This window comes from Ornithodoros turicata, chromosome 7 (genome assembly GCF_037126465.1).
Source record: "Ornithodoros turicata isolate Travis chromosome 7, ASM3712646v1, whole genome shotgun sequence".
NCBI lineage: Eukaryota > Metazoa > Arthropoda > Arachnida > Ixodida > Argasidae > Ornithodoros > Ornithodoros turicata.
Genome location: NC_088207.1, coordinates 12223646 through 12241301, shown reverse-complemented (window position 1 = coordinate 12241301; position 17656 = coordinate 12223646). Strand labels below are relative to the sequence as shown.

The 17656-nt window shown below is 49.0% G+C and overlaps 1 protein-coding gene across 1 annotated transcript in view; it reads left to right on the top strand.

Moving 5' to 3' along the window:
- Positions 1–17656, top strand: part of LOC135399541 (uncharacterized) — a 163152-nt gene that overhangs the window by 63781 nt on the left and 81715 nt on the right. Inside the window, exons 9-11 of the mRNA XM_064631283.1 lie at positions 2078–2310; positions 8250–8426; positions 13944–14027. Of these exons, the coding sequence (XP_064487353.1) occupies positions 2078–2310; positions 8250–8426; positions 13944–14027 (494 nt within the window). The remainder of the gene's footprint in view (positions 1–2077; positions 2311–8249; positions 8427–13943; positions 14028–17656) is intronic.

The following is a 17656-nucleotide window of genomic DNA, read 5'->3' as shown; positions in this document are numbered from 1 at the left end:
GGAGGGTTTGGGGAAAGGTGGATCCGCAGCGTCAAGACCCCCATCCGCAAGGTTTTGGGAAAGAGCACGCTGAGGTTCAAGGATTTAGCTACGGTTGTCACTCAGGTGGAAGCTGTCATAAATTCGAGACCCCTCAGCTACATCTCAGAAGATCCAAGCGACTCCGAAGCGCTTTCATCTGCTCACTTCTTGGTGGGGAAAAGACTCACAGCGCTTCCAACCCCCCCCCCCCCCCCCCCCCTAGTGGATGCGGGCAACTCGACGTCGGGTGATCTCCGAAGACGCTGGGCCTACCAAGAAAACCTGACCGCTGTTCTTTGGGCGAAATGGACCAGGGAATACATTTTGTGCTTGCGATCGGCGAATGTCTGTCCGCCATGCCCTTCGACTGGCATCTAGGTTGGGCATATCGTACTCCTCGCTAAGGAAAATGTATCCCGAGTAGCATGGCCTCTGGGTCGAGTCGAACAGGTGTTCGTCAGCGCAGACGGCAGAGTATGGTCATGCCGTGTAAGGTTGGCGGACGGAAGGATGCTAACCCGACCAATACAGCTGCTTTACAGGCTGGAGTGCGACACTGCGTGAGCTTCCGAATTGTTTTACGGGGATGGTGTTGAGGAAGATGACACAATGACGTCACTATGCATCATCCTCGTGGTCGCGCTTGAGCGAGGGCTTTCATTCCACTTCAGTTTGTTGCATTAAACGGACATCTCTTCTGTCTCCTCTGTGGCTCCTTGGCTTTATTCCACATCTGGTGTCGAAGAGTTCCAAATCACTATGCATTTTTATGTTAACAGTAAGAATAAGGCCTCGCTGCTCTAATCCTTAAAGCAAGCACCAATCACGAAAGTATTTTCAGTGGCAGCGTTCACGCTTGCGTATACGCCGTTTGCGTTTAAGTACTGTCTGCGACACCGTTGTCTGAAGTTTCCAGTCAGTGGCGGCGAGGTCCACTATCGGCTGGGTCACACACGAAGGAAGTATAGCAATGTGGTCTGCCAAGGCAGGCGGCACGCCTATCTCTCTCTCTCTCTCTCTCTCGCTAGCAGACGACGCCCGAGTATCCTGCGATTATCTCAATTAACTTTCTCGTTAGGTGGCGATGCGAGACGCACGGTCCAGCGCGGCCTCATTGGAGTCGGTATTGGCATAGTTCCTTCGAGCGCGACATCGCCGTTAGGGAACCACCACAGGATAGAAATTTCGAATGATCGCGTGGCGGACAGTACGTTTATTGGCGCAACAGGCTGAGGGAAAGGGGGGACTCATCCGCAGTCGTGGCCCCATTGACGCTGTTTCGTTATGCCATCGCATTCTTCAAATAAAATCTGTCTCCTCTTATGTGCTCGCAGCCCATCGTAAAGCACATGTACGATTGGTGCATGACTTTCGCCGGTTTAGCTTTCGCGCATTTCATAGTTCGGTAAGTTCGGCCTCTCTCCGCACCCCTTGCTTCGCAATTCCATAGGCGCGGTAATTAGTGGCACTACCCAACGCGTTCGGTGTATTCTGTCCGTCGTATGCACGGTGCGTCTACTAATAAGTCTTTCTTAGTCATGAGCGCGATACGCGACCAGGCCCAGTTTCCAAGTCGGCGGCTTTCAGTCCTCCCCTTCCTCTCTACGTCACGGGGTAAGAGCTCGAAGCTGGAGCGTGAGAGTTCAACAACAAGGGCCACGCTCCGGAAAGGAGTGACATCGCTTAGCCGCTATATAACGCACCCCATTCCTCTCCGAGAGTGTCTGACCAGGCAAGTTGAAGCACGGAAAAATCGTCTTTCGCAGGGGTCCTTCGCTCCTAACCCTCGCGGAAGTCAAGATAAACTGTATTTCTCTGTTTCGATTAGGCAGATGATAGGCGCTTCTGTTGGGATGTTGTGTTGACTTGCCTTGATTCGGCGAACAATCCTAGTGAACAGCGTGTCTCTGCTTCTATAAAACCCCAAACGCAGCACCATTTCAGAGTGTATAGCCCTTCCGCCCCTGCGATGGACGTGACTCGTGCATTTTGTTCGCTCTTTTGGTATGAGTGCTCCATGTGTCTTTTGCTTCTGAGCAGATACCCTTTTGCGCAGAGGAAGATTCACAGAAGCACCACGTGGGTCACCTGAAGCGTGCTCTGTACGACACGGGTCTTCCGAGCAGCCCGTACGAGCACTCTCGCCCGGAAAAGGAGCTGCCGGACGTCGCCGAGGCCTTGGCGACAGTCATGCTTCAATTGGACATCAAAGTCCTCTTCACGATAGATTTCGTGCTTAATACAGACCCTCAGCTGAGCAGCAGCGCCCCGGGTGGAAAGCTCGTTTTGGTACTCAACCAATTCACACTCCGCTGATTGTATGATCCCAAGGCAAATTGAGTAATGCGTTAAATCAGCACTGAGGTGATTCAAAAATTTTCGTTTATTTGTCGCTTCGGCGTGTTCCGCAATGAATAAAATGCGCTCCTGCGAGACAACGACGAATACGGTGACCTACAGAGCGCTCGCGGGGCCTCTGTTCTGTACACCTTTAAAAAATTCATCCGCTATTGAAAAGAGCGTATTAGGGAACTCGTGACGGGACCTATTGTAGCGGCATCGCCATTACCATTCCCGCGCACCAGTAACCTAGGCGCGCGGGTAATAAAAACCTTTGCCTCGGCCATCTCGGGCACTAGTTCGACTGGCCTGGCTCTCACGGCAACCTGTGTCTAGTCTACCTCTTTCTCTGACATTGGTGACCCGGACGTTCCTTTCTGGAACGACGCTACTTTCCCTTTTCCGTCGGCGATGCATCAAGGCGACCCACCTCCGTCGTCGTCTAGCACAGGTTCCCTACAGCCCAACTCTGACGGACAACAGCACCATGTAGGAGCCATCGCCGTTAAACTTCCAGCCTACTGGGATCGCAATCCAGCTATCTGGTTCGCCCAGGCGGACGCCCAGTTCCATCTGGCCGGTGTGACTGCTCAGACCACTCGTTTCTATCATGTCATCTCCGCCCTGTCTCCCGCGGCCGCCGAGGAAGTACAAGATCTGATAATCTCTCCCCCAACGCAGAACGCGTATGACCAACGCAAGTCTGCTCTGCTGAAGCGTACGTCCGCCTCCGACCGTGACCGTCTGAGGCAGCTCTTATCGGCGGAAGAGCTCGGTGACAGGCGGCCTACCCAGCTCTTGCGCCGCATGAAGCAGCTCTTGGGAGATGACGCTCCGCAGGCCGGCGACAAATTCTTGCGTCAGCTGTTCATGCAGCGCTTACCCAATAACGTGCAGATGGTCTTGGCAGCAGCTGCGAATCTTCCCATCGACGAGCTCGCCACCCTCGCGGATGCTGTCATGGAGGTTGCCTCATCTCCTTCTCTTTCCGTTCTCGAGCAACCGGCTACCCAGACTAGAGGGCGAGCGGTTCCCCCAGCCATTCCGCCCATCCCAGAAGCTTGTCCTTCGGTTTCCCAACCCACTCCAGCCACCGAAGCTATACTCCAGCAGGTCAATAGCCTTACGCAATTGGTTGCGACGCTGGTTGCTCGCCCACGATCCCCGAGCCCCCGTCGCCCAAGGTTCCGCAGAGGTTCCCCGTCGCCACGGCGATCGCGATCTTGTTCTGCGAATCAGGATGGCCTCTGTTGGTACCACCATCGCTTCGGTGCCGAAGCCCACCACTGCTTGCTCCCCTGTTCTTGGACGGGAAACCCGCCGGCCCCCCACTAATGGCGGCAAGTGGATTCGGCCTCGGCGACAGCCGCCTCTTTCGTATCGTAGACCGTGTATCGGGCTTAAGGCTCCTGGTCGATACGGGCGCCGAGGTCAGCGTCATCCCCGCCGGTGCGCGCTATTCCCGTTCCCGACAACCTTGCTCCACACTCAAGGCCGCCAACGGTTCCATTATCCCGGTTTATGGCCAGCAGTCGCTCACTCTCAACATTGGGCTCAGAAGAGACTTCCGATGGCTTTTCCTGCTTGCAGACGTCACACAAGCCATCCTCGGATCCGACTTTTTAAATCACCAAGTTGCTGGTAGACGTTCACGGGAAGCGTCTGATCGACAGGACTACTTCCTTGTCAGTGCACGGACTACGTCTATCGACTCCACCGTTGCGTGTCTTGGCCTGTGCCGTGCCTGAATCACCAGCTGAATCACCCTTCGCCGCCATACTGAAGGAATTCCCGGCACTCACCCAGCCACCTGACTGGACCAGGCCTGTGCAGCACGACGTGGTCCACCACATCACCACCCGTGGCCCACCGGTCCACTTTCGCCCGCGTCGTCTGGCACCCGAGAAGTTCCGGGTAGCCAACGCAGAATTCGACCACATGCTTGAGCTCGGAATCGTCCGGCCGTCATCAAGCACCTGGTCGTCGCCATTACACATGGTGCCCAAAAAGACCGGAGATTGGAGACCATGCGGCGACTATCGCGCTTTGAATCAAGCCACTATCCCGGACAGATACCCCATACCGCACATCTTGGATTTTGCTGCACAGCTGGAGGGCGCCACAGTATTCTCCACAATAGATCTTGTCCGTGCGTACCACCAGATCCCGATGGCCGAAGAGGACATAGCCAAAACCGCGATCACAACACCTTTCGGATTATTCGAGTTTCTGCGGATGCCCTTCGGGTTGCGGAACGCCGCTCAGACGTTCCAGCGGTTTGTGGACAACATCATCCGCGGCTTCCCCTTCGTCTATGCGTATATTGATGATATCCTCGTCGCAAGTCGTTCGCCGGCCGAACACGAGCAACACCTTCGTGCGCTGTTCTCCCGTCTTCACGACTATGGAATCATCATTAACGCAGCGAAGAGCGAGTTCGGCGTTCCGGAACTCGATTTCCTCGGGCACCGTGTCAACAGCCAGGGAATCCTGCCTTTGCCTTCCAGAGTTGCGGCCATCCAGGACTTCCCGCTTCCCACTTCCTTGACCAAGCTGCGCCAGTTCCTTGGGTTAAGCAACTTTTTCCGGCGCTTCATTCCGTCGTGCGCGGCCAAGCTTATTCCACTCGAAGCCATGCTTACTTCTAAACGTACTATGTCCCCACCGCCTCTATCATGGACCGAAGAAGCCACTGCCGCGTTCAAGGCCATTAAGGAAGAACTTGCGAGCGCATCGCTCCTTTTCCACCCCTGCCATGACGCCGAAACGTCCATTATGGTTGACGCCTCCAGCACAGCCGTCGGCGCCGTGCTTCAACAGCGTATCAGAGGAGCGTGGCGCCCCTTGGCGTTATTCTCTCGCAAGCTCAAACCGCCAGAGACGAGGTACAGCACCTTTGGACGAGAACTTTTAGCCATCTACCTCACGATAAAGCACTTCCGACCTTTCTTGGAAGGCCGTGCATTTACAGTGCTTACTGACCACAAGCCCCTTGTATATGCCTTCTCTGCATCAGGTACCAAATACAGTCCTCGCGAAACCCGTCACCTTGCGTTCGTCGCGGAATTCACCACCGGCATTCAACATGTCAGCGGTGCTGACAATGCAGCGGCGGATGCTCTCAGTCGCGTGAACGCTCTCGGATCGCTGCCTGCACTCTCTCTCGACGCCCTGGCCCAAGCACAGTCTTCCGACGCCGAGCTGGCTCAGTACCGTTCTGGCACGGCTTCTTTGACCATCGAAGATGTCGCCTTACCCGGTTCCTCCACTCTGGTTGCCTGCGACACTTCTCAGGGACGGCCCCGACCTTTCGTCCCCTCTTCCCTGCGACGTCGCATCTTCGAGACGTACCATGCGCTCTCTCACCCCGGCGCCCGCGCTTCTCTGCGCTTGATTTCCCAACGGTATGTCTGGCTGCACATGAACAAGGACGTCAAGAACTGGGTGCGCGTTTGCCTTCCCTGTCAGCGCAGCAAAGTGCAACGGCACGTCCGCAGAGCACCAGAAAGGTTCTTGCCCCCCGACGACCGTTTCGCGCATCTCCACATTGATCTGGTTGGACCGCTTCCGGTATGTGCTGGCCATCGGTATATTCTGACCATCGTCGATCGCTTCACCCGGTGGCCCGAAGCCATTCCCATTCACGACGCTACCGCCGCCACCGTCGCCTCAGCCTTCATCTCCACCTGGGTATCGCGGTTCGGTGTTCCGTCAATCATCACCACAGACCGGGGCGCGCAGTTCGAGTCCAACCTGTTTTCCAACCTCACGCAAGCCCTTGGCACCAAACGTATTCGAACAACCGCCTACCACCCGGCTTCCAACGGCCTCGTTGAGCACTTTCACCGGCAGCTGAAAGCCGCGCTCCGGACCTCATCTGACCTTCCTTGGACAGAAGTCCTGCCCCTAGCTCTGCTGGGAGTTCGGTCGGCTTATAAGCCAGACTTAGGCTGCACATCGGCGGAATTAGTTTTCGGGACGTCTCTTCGCTTGCCTGGCGATATCATCGACCCACCTCCCGACTTCCCGTCTCCATCACCAGCCGACTACGTGTCCCGCCTTCGCCAAACAATGGCCGCCCTCCACCCGATCCCCCCGCGTGTGCCACGCTCTGCTGCGACGTACCAGCACCCCGAACTCGAAACGTGCTCACACGTCTTCCTCAGGTGCGACGCAGTCAAGAGGCCCCTTCAGCACCCATACTCCAGCCCGTACGCTGTCGTGCGAAGATCTCCTACGCATTACACCATCCTGGTAAAGAACCGAGAGGAGACTGTCGCCCTGCAGCGATTGAAGCCCGCCTTCCTCGACGTTCCTGCGACGCCCTCCAGCGCCGTTAACTCCCACACAGGGCCGACGCCAATTCTTCCTGCCACTTCGTCCGCACTTCACTCTCCACCCTCGACTTCATCGCCTCCCCCCCGCCGCCGACACGTCACCTGGGCCCCACAGCTATGTATCGCTCGACATCTTCCGACGCCTCACTAGGGGGGGAGCCCTGTAGCGGCATCGCCATTACCATTCCCGCGCACCAGTAACCTAGGCGCGCGGGTAATAAAAACCTTTGCCTCGGCCAGCTCGGGCACTATTTCGACTGGCCTGGCTCTCACGGCAACCTGTGTCTAGTCTACCTCTTTCTCTGACACTATGTCCTCGGGGACGTGACTCGTGACGTAGAGCGGCACAGCCCAAGTAGGTGTAAGCGGCGCGTGCGCTGAGAAGAAAGAAAGAAAGAACACGGCACATGGATCTGCCTACGTCACGCGAGAAATGTGCTGACCATCTGTGGTTGCCTTCTGCAAGCTCCTTATTGTGCACTGCACTGAGAAAGTATTTTGCGTGGTGAACCGTGATTGGGACAGCTTGAGAGTTGGGACAGGGTTCCGAGCCATGTTAAATGACACCTCAGTGTTCCTTTAATGCTATACAATTGGGAAGAAGGTCCCATTTCAGATTAAAAGAGTATGAAGGGCATTGAATTTAGACGCACCGATATGCCAACCGAGTGTCAATATGTTCGTGTATGTTTCTGCCAAGGAGATGGGTGAAGTCAGTTTATGTTGTGCTGTGTTCTTGTAGTTAGGGTGAGTTCCGGGTAGCATGCATATGGGAGGGAGGAACCAACATTTTAGGTGTACGTGACGCACATGGTTTTTAACCGTTGACGTTTTGTTTCTGCAAAAGCTATGGGATTAGATCTCCGCACGTGCCGACTTTTTAGGACCCGACCACGCCCGGTGAGACTCAACGGAAGCTGTCGGGCTTGGAATCTCCAGTTGACTACCCCTTTCTAGCACTAACAAAACAAATGAGTTAATAAAAAGAGAACATACTAGAACTGGGGGTGAAACGTGGCAAGAATGCGAGACGAAAGTCCCGAGCGAATGCGCGCAAACGCCTCTTCTTTTTCTTCTTCTTATGGGTTAACAGTACCGTCACACTACAAGCTGTTGTGGAGGTAGAGGATGCTTTTAATCACTACCCCTCTCGCCGAGCTTTGCGAGCCTGATTTGTGAAAGTGAAGTGAGGAGTCATGAGCAACGCGAAGAGGCCTTGAGAAGGTTCTAGAGGGTCAAACGATTTACATAATGCAGCGTCATTTGTTTGTTTTTGCAAGTATATGCACAGGAATGACACAAGCATGTGATCAAATGAACGTGCATCGAAGTCGTCCGTGTGAAGTCTTGCATTGTACGGAATTAGCTGCCTGGACCGGCCAGGCCGCTACACTGTTTACACTGCTACACGCTTTACACTGTTTTTAAAGAAATGAAAGTATCGGTCAACCTAAAGCGACCCTTGTAATTGGCTAATACTCCGTAGCTCAGAGATGAGACTGAAAACTCCTTGTACGCACTCTGATTTCGTCCATTCCTATTGTCTGGTAGGTGAAAAAGCTGCCACTGAATAGAAAAATCGTGGAACGTCGTAGAGATGCTGAAGGCACGGAGAGAAGCGAGTTCATCTACAATATGCTCAAAGTCCGTCATTTTATTCCACCCACCTTCAAACTGTACGACTACATTGGACAAAATTTCTACGACTTGTCTGACACCTTGGCTAAGGTAAGGGACACTACTGGGAGGGTACCTAAATGTGAATTGCTGGATACAGACGAACGACTTGACTGGTAGTTCTCATACATTCTTCGTGGTTTTCCATTTCATGCTTTCAGTTCATGTGGTTATTTCTTCTTTGTGCTTTCTGTATTCTTTACTTTTTTAGGCATTATCTTACCCTGTGCTACATGTAAGCCACAGAGAATGAGAAGCACTACTAGTGTGCATACAGCGAGTGCTGCACTGATCGTACAGAACTTATCATCAAACTGTTAACAGATTGCAAATGCATTATCGTAAGAAATAACGGTAATATAGTACGACCACAAAATTAGATATGTGTTACACATAATAGTGGTAATAACTCATGATGGTAATGACCATGTTATGGTAAGAGACTAGGAAGTATGCCTTTCGTACCTCTCACTCTTATTTAATGAATGGAAACGCTCACTGGCAACAACTTAAATAACGCCTACCCTACTAGTACAGTTTTTCGTCGAACAGGCACACTTGCTTTGAAGAAGCTCTTCAGCAACTCTTAAAAACCGTTAAACAGTAACATCAATAATCTAATTTAAACGATTTCGAGGTGAACAAGAGCCGATAAAGAATGTAAATTAAATGTGTTTGAGGCTTTGTGTCTGAGTGCCTGTTCCTTGTCCTCTGCCATCGGTAATTATCATGAAGTAAATGTAGATATGACCTGGTGACAGCGTATCTGTGATCAACTCAATTTTGCACGTTGTAATTAAAGCAACACATCGGTTATCCCTGGCAGCAGTGATGGGCAGTACTTGAAGTACCAAGTACTACTTGAAGTACATTTCTGAGTACTTGTACTTTACTTGAAGTACATTTCTTTATGTGTACTTTGTACTGGACTTGAAGTACATTTTGGGGGGTACTTTATCATCAAGTACTCAAGTACCCAGCCTGCAAATATTAAAAAAACAGTGCTTGGGTGCTTTTATACAGACATGAATCCGAAGTATGATATTCAAAGCACATCCTTTTCCATTGCGGATCCTTTACTGTTGAAACGACACCTTTACAATTGAGATGAAATCAATTTGGCCTGCCACCCCTGCAAGCCAAACATAGCGTTATATCGCGCTCTGCTGATCGTGCTCACATAGACGCCTCGCAACACTGTGTTACAGCCAAAGCCAAAAGGCGAATCTCAAGCCGATCCGATGGTCGTATACTACAAGCAGTGGTTAAAAATTAAAGTGGTTAAAGTGGTTAAGACGCATGTCTCGCATCTTCCGTATCGTACTTCGTACCATGACGGACTCGTCTACGAAACTGCCAAAAATTCTGAATGGCAGGTTTTTTGAGCTTGTCAGTCAGGAGTCTGTTGGGACGAAGTTTACAGCGAGATGTAAGCTCTGTGCACCAGCGAAACCGCCCTTGTCCAGCCAGTTTGACGCCACTTCAAACCTCACGAAGCACCTATAGGTAAGGACGCTTGAGGCTTCTACATTTCCGAATCCCGTCTGCGGTTCCTTGACATGACTGAAGATCCAGAGTGGACTACCCGAGGGCCAGCTAATGTGATTTCATTTGATGCAGGCCTTGTCGGCATTAAAAAAAGCTGCACCCGTCATACTTTCGGTATAGCCTGCTGTTGTTCTCCTCCACTGCGCTTGCAGCAATTTGTCGGTAGCCATCTGCCTAATACGTATATATACCAGGGATTGTTACCGAAAGTAATAATGTCTATTCCCGATACCCGAATATACCTTATACAATCTCCGTTCGCGTTTCTGATCGAATTTCAGTATACTGGTTTCTGTTTCCGTTCTTGAGATGGATATTTTGTTTCCGTTTTCGTTTTTCAGCTAATTTTGTTTCGGGTACCGTATCTGAACAAAGGAGGAAAAAGTCTGGTGATATAGCTTAGATATTCATGACATTGGTTACTTGTACAACAACACAGCGAGAGGACAACACTATACAATGAGCATACATACGACACACGCTTACACAATAAAACTTCAATGCGGAAAATAGTTTAACGCAAGTTTAAAGCGCTGTCCCTGCGTGGTTACCAGACAACAGTGAGCGTGTTCGTATAGCATATCTTTAAAGTCGCCATTTGTTCGCAGGAACATGACGCCATAAAGCACGTTTCCATCTATCCAGCTTCGCATGAAAGAACAATAAACATGAAGCTGAAACGTTCTATGATGCAGGTCTGGGCATGCACCACAGTCACAAACACTCACGCTTGTTATGTGTTTAGCCCTAATTGGCTGTTACACTCTTTGGCTACCAAATGTAAAAAAAAAAGAAGAGAAAAAATTGTGAGGTTGCCTGTTCAGAAATAACTGGTATCGAAAAACAGATTTCCCTTATGGTTCCTGTGCTTTGAATTCTGTTTCTGTCTCTTGTGGTAATGGCAACAAATATTCTAGTTTCAGTTTTTATTTTATTTCCTGTGGAATTCATATAGAAATTGTTTGTTTCCGGTGACAATCCCTGATATATGCACAGCATATTTTATATCCATTCGATATCGTATGCTTATGAATCCTCGCGTCGTGTGCCCATTTCACTCCCAGCTGATTCATGTACAGATACATGCAATACAATATGCATATGTGCAATTTTTACAGAGGGTCCACCCTGATGCACACAGAACCTACGCTTCGGAAAAGCCACAGCACACAGAGCCAACCCAGCCTAGGCTGCAGGATTGTCTTCAGGTTGCACGGAGATGTCGGCAAGAGGACGCAAATGTCCTAATTACGTTATTCATTGTGAAAGGAGTACTTCCATTGTCCATAGTAGAGCAGGATTATTTCAAGGAGCTTGTGACTGGCCTCTGCCATTCAGTGAATGTTTTGGGTCGTAAGGCGCTCTTATCAAGGATAGTGCAACAACATGAAAGAATGATGTTCAACATAAAAGCGAGCATTGAGGAGACTGCAAGTGTCTGTACCACAGCAGATATATGGTCCACGAATCACAAGAGCTTTCTAGGTATCACGGTACATTGGTTGACAAACAGCCTCGAATGGATTTCATGTGCCATTGCATGTCGACGCATCAGAGGATCCCACACGTATGACAGAATAGCTGATATGCTAGCCCAGGTGAACCAAGAGCTCATTGGTGAACACCACTACAAGAAAATAACTTACACGATAATGCGTCAAACTTTGTGAAGTGTTTTCGTGAGTACGCGTATGAAAAAGAGCACGTTCAGGACAGTGAGGACAGTGAGGGAGAAGAAGATATCACTTTCAGTGACACAGATGCAGTACTTTCTTCTCCTAGTGAGGAAGACATAGTGGTGCTCCCACAGCACATGCGTTGTGCTGTGCACACGCTCAACCTCGTAGCAACTGCGGACGTCGGAAGATTTCTTGATGGTGACAAGACTGCATGCAGAAAGCTCTATCGTTCCGCAATGGCTAAATGTTCCAAGCTTTGGTCAATGTTTAACCACAGCACCCTTGCAGCGGACAACATAGAGGAGCTGGTGAACCTCTCACTGAAGCCACCTGTTGACACAAGATGGAATTCAGCATTCGATGCGGTTAGGAGGATGTTAGATCCAAGAGTTCGTTCTCAACTTCCTGAGATAATGAGCCGCCTAAAAATTCCAAAGCTAACAATGCTTGAAATGGAATTTCTTGAGGAGTTCTCGAAAGTATTTGGTCCGCTAGCAGCTGCGATAGACCTGTTGCAGGGAGAGAAGGACTGCTACTTGGCGCATCTCATGCCAGCTGTACGGCAAGTCTACAAAACAACTACAGCACTGACGCCATCATTGAAACACTGCAAGAACATCGCTAACGCTATCGTTGACGGGTTGCAAAAGAGGTTCAGCGGCTTAATCAATGTTGACCACCAAAGCAGTGTCTTTTTGTGTGCTGCAATCTGTCATCCCAAGTTCAAACTCTTCTGGCTGCCTCAGGAAAAAAGGGAATGGGCCACAAATGTATTTGTCAGTGCAGTTAAAGATGCGGCCGCAACCGACAGTGGAACAGCCTATGCGAATAGTTCGGAAGCCACGTCTTCTGGCACAGAAGAACGTGAGAAGGTGTTTTTTGATTTCGAAATGGATGCATCAGCAGTTTCGTCTTCCCCTCAAGGTAGCTACGTGTCGCTGGCGTGTGTGCAGTACCTGCAAGAGCCACCTGCAGACCTGACACAGTTAAATGTCTTCCCTGATATCAAAAGACTGTTTCAGAAATTAAACTGCGTTCTTCCTTCGTCGGCTCCAGTTGAACGCCTATTTTCAAAGGCAGCACTGGTGCAGACACCGCGTCGTAACCGGCTGAAGGACGAGACCTTCGAAATGTTGTTGCTTCAAAGGGCAAACATGGACTTTTTGAGCCAAACGCCGAAGTGAAACATATCTTCTTGACAAGACTGTTTTCTAATATAACATAACATATATGCTCATCATTATTTGCTTTCAAAAGAGGAACACTTTTGAGTCTATAGTCAGCCAAAAGCCATGTCAGTAAGTTAATACGTGTTTTAGCCATCAAGTCATTTAGTCATGAAGTGCAATAAAACAATAAGTGTCCAGTGTTCGTCTTCTTGTTGTGCACACGACAGAACCTACATCTTTTTAGAGCGGCAACAACTTGATTGATCAGGGTGTCTACCATCAGGGAAAACCTGGAATTGTCGGGGAAAATTGCAAGTAGGTATGACACAGTGATATGCTGCGAGTGCACGTTACCGAAAAATGGAAGCACAAGTTCGTAAATGAGACACAAGGGGCTCTCTGTTAGAGAACAAAAAAAAAAATTCCCTTTAGGAGTAAAGATCAGTCACTGTGTTTTCCTTGTTTACCTGATCCAAAATTGCGTTTTACCTTGTACAACTGCTATTCTTTTGAGATATAAAAGAGGCATCAGATTATGTGGCACCTTTAATGGTCAGGGAACTTCCGAACTTAGCTCCAAATGGCCAGGGAAAAGTCAGGGAATGTGAACAATGAAATTTGGTAGACCCCCTGTTGACGGAACACTTAATGTGATTTAAGACACAAAAAAATTCAAATTGGTTTAGCTCGCAGCAAGGATTCGGATATGGCAGCCTGTGATACGTGATGTTACAATTATATCACATAGGCCACACCCCATGCCAGAAGCTATAGTAGAAGTAGACCAAATATTAAAACTATAATGCAAATAATTATAATTAGAAGGTTTTTATTGTGGGAAAAGCAAAAAGGAGAAAGCACGACCGACTCCCGATGGCCATTCGTTACGAGGATAGTATTCCTTACGACAGATTTGTGAAATGCGGATCAGTATGCATTGAATTCACTGAGTACTTGTTGGGTACTCCAAGTACTTTGCTTAGTACTTTGTACTTTACTTGAAGTACAAATTATGCATGGTACTTGGTACTTTACTTGAAGTACAATTTTGAGGTACTTTGCCCATCACTGCCTGGCAGGTATATGAATAGAATCTGCTGCGTGATTGAGTAGTCAGCGCCGCTTTCAAAACACCATCTCCGTTGAAGTGTAAATTATAAACAAACATGCAGGAATCCGTGTCAACCACTACACAAGAAACAACCAGAATCATGGATGTGCAGTACCTCCCAGGATACGCGGACATTAGCACTGGTGTAAGTTCAATGATTTCACGGTTCATAGAATGTGAAAGTGGGCCATTACCGAAGCAGTGATGCTAGTAGTATAGCGCTGTTACGTACTACGACATCCTTTTTCTAATCGAGTTCTAGGAATCCTATTCTGATCCAATTCTAATCCAGTTCTAAGCAAACGCAATCCAGTTCTAATCCAACACAAAGGAATTCCAAAGCCATTGCTCGCCATTAGCTCCGCCCACTTCACGTTGATTGGCCCACGCTAAGCCTACCGATCGTTGATTGGTTGACCGTAGCTCCACTCCTTTATGCTAATTAGGAAGGGAGTTGCCTCAGGACAGAAGCCGCCAATATTTCGAACAGACCCATGCTAAGCCTACTGACCATTAGTTGATTGACTCTGCCCCTTTATACTAATTACTTGGTTCCGCTCACCTCACGCTGATTGGTGCATGCTGATCGCTGAGCCTTTATGCAAATTAGTCAACTCCGGCCCCGCTGATTGGTTCGTGCTAAGGCTACTGATCTTTGATTGGTTCACCATAGCTCTGCCCCTTTATGCTAATTGCTTAGCTTCACCCACTTTACGGTGATTGGTGCACGCCGATCACTAAGCCTCTGTGCTAATTAGCCAGCTCTGCTGATTGGTCCATTCTAAGCCTACACATCCCTATTGCTCCTTTTCTCCACATTTTCCAGACTTCTAAGCCCCTGATCCCCCTGATTGGATATCTCTATTCTAAGCCCACCGATTGGTCCTCGCTGGCCCGCTGATCGCCGGGCAGCCCGCTGATTAGCCGGACCTTCACTAGCGCCCGCCCGTTCAGCAGCAGCTCCACTGCGGCTTTATCTCAGATGTCCAAACTTACCTTGTGGCGCAACGCTGTACTGGCTCCACCCACTTCATGCTGATTCTAAGCCTACTGATCCAGACATCAAAGCCAGTCCACGCTAAGCCTACTGATCACTCTCCACATTTTCCAGACGTTCTAAGCACCCTGATTGGCCGTCCCCTATCTAAGCCTACTAATTGGCCGTCACTGGCCCGTTCTAAGCCTACTGACATCAGATGGCACAATTCTTTACTAGGTCTGCCTACTTCATGATGATTGGTCAACCACGCTACTCGAATTGAGCTCCGAAATTTCAAAAGGCAACCTAACGTTTCCTTTGCGGAAATGGGTTCCCCATAGTGTATAGCATATAATCCCACTCGTAATCCAATGGCAATTGCGGCGCAACTCTTTACAAGCTCTGCCTACTTCATATGGATTGATCCATTCTAAGCCTACCGATAGCTGGCCCTGATTGGTCCACGCTAAGCCTACTGATTGGCTGTCATTGCTGCTGAGTTAGTCCAGCACCAGGCAGCCACTTCAGACGAGACACGACAATTGTTGATTTGAAACTTTATTTGGTACAACAGCCTCCTGGTCCGGCTGTGGTTGTTTTCACGTGCATCAGAGAGATCATTGGTCCAGTCATCTCTTGCGCTCATTGCTCACTCAGCTCCCTCGGTAGTCTCCAACTGCTATTGGCCCATGCCACATTCAGGCTGCTCACTGGTTGACAATGAAACTTTTTCACGTTTCTGCGTATGCTCTGATGGCGCCAAAGAAGATTCCCTACCCATACAATAGATGGCTGTATACTTGCGCCCTCTTTGTAAAGAAGGCTGAGGCCGGAGATGGACAGTGGCGACGCGAGTGTGAAAAAGAAGGTCCATTGGTGACTCATTTCTATCCAACTGGTTCATACTTCTAAAAGCTAGCGTTGGAAGGCTGAACAACACAAAACAGCTTACATAAACATGCCACCACCTCCTGCTGTTCACACTACTCATAGCCACAGTTGCTAGCACAGAAAGAAAAAGTGTCCGGGGTACGATGTACGCATCTCAAAGTACACTCTATCTACCTACACGAGTTAAGTCGGCTTCACCTGGTTGCATGCGTTCGTTAGGTGAAGTCCACCCCTGGGAACAAGCTTAGGATCATTTTTTGTGTGCTTTGCCGTTCAACATAAAAATTGATTTCAATCAAGCAGAATGGCAAACGAAGTGCGAAGGAGCGCGTTCATTCTTAGGAACGAACTTTTTCACAGATACGCACCCGCAACAAAAAAACATTGTTAAACAGAGGGCAAACAATTCATCGTAATGCTAAGTAGGCAAGCCAGCACGCGTTCGAAATAAAGAAAGCTGAGCAGGAAGAAGCACGTGATCGAGAAAACATCGATGGCTGATGCTGTGTAGAGAAAAACAATTTGAATCAACAAACCCTATAGAGCAGTGAAGCTTGGGCTCGTTTTTGTTTTAGACAGCATGCGTTGCACTTCAACATAAGAAATTAACTAAATCAAGCAGAATGACAAAAGCATAGTGGTGCTACGTGGTGAAGCTCAAGATTGTTTCTCGCACGTGCTCAATCTTAAAAAGAAGACTCAACCCAAGCTGAGTATGAAGAAACACAATTTCAGATTGCTCTCCCACCCTAGTAGCACAAAACGTCGCAGAAACGTCTTTATTTGGTCAAATTAGGATAGAAGACGATCAGGACGTCAACGCGACGTCTAGAAGCCGTAATTTATAGTACGTTTATAAGACGCGCCGATTTAACGTTTATAATACGTCTTCGGCATCTCTGTTGAAGAGATATCCTAAAGGAAGACCTCCCGTAAACGTCTTCCGTTCACGTTTGCAAGAAGTACCGAGTTTCCGTTTATAATACGTCTTCGACATCTCTGTTGAAGAGGTATCATTAAGGAAGACATCCTGTAAATATCTTCCGTTCATGTTTGCTAGACGTGCCAACTTTCCATCTATAATACGTCTTCGCCAACTGTGTTCAAGACGTATCTTAGACGAGGACGATTTGTGTACACTGAATAAGTTTACTTTCGGTGGACCTACTGACTGTCTCAAACCAAAATCAGTAGGAAACACAGGCGTTGAGTTGACGGTGAGTTAATACTCCCAGAAATTTCCCACTTCAGTGTTGTTTCTGTGCGTAACTGAAATAAACTTAGACACCTCACCCTCCATTGTGACTCAAAGGCGAGCACGGCTATCGAGTTTACGGGAGTTTCTAAGACGAGCAATGTATCTGTTTTCCCTTTGCAAGGGACTAGACCACCTCTACGCTCTGGTTCCCCCACGTGTAACGCCGTGGAGGAAGCCTGCTGTTCTTACGGTAGGAGCACCTTTGCTAACGCGGTCCACCCTTGTGAACCGCATCTTCGATTTTCGCTGAAACGACACGTGGCAGTGTTGCATGCAGTTCTGCTTGGAGAAACAGAAAATGGAACGTGTGGTGACGGTAGCTGAGGTTGAAAAATAAAAAAAAAGAGGCAGATCTCCGGAAAACTGTACCCGGTGGATATCAACAGGGATGAATTTTCTCACATTCAAATTAGTGTTCTAAACATTTTTTGAACGTCTTCAAGACGGCCACAAACACGTCTTCAAGACTCGGGAAAGCGTCAACTTATCCGGGGGTAGAAAACGTTATGTAGATCAGATTGAAGACGTCTCCTAGATGAAAATATGGTTGTGACTAGACCTTTCCTGGACGTTTATAAAACGTTTTGTGCTACTAGGGCAGAACATTCTGCACAAACATAGCCAGCATATCTTTCACACAACACAC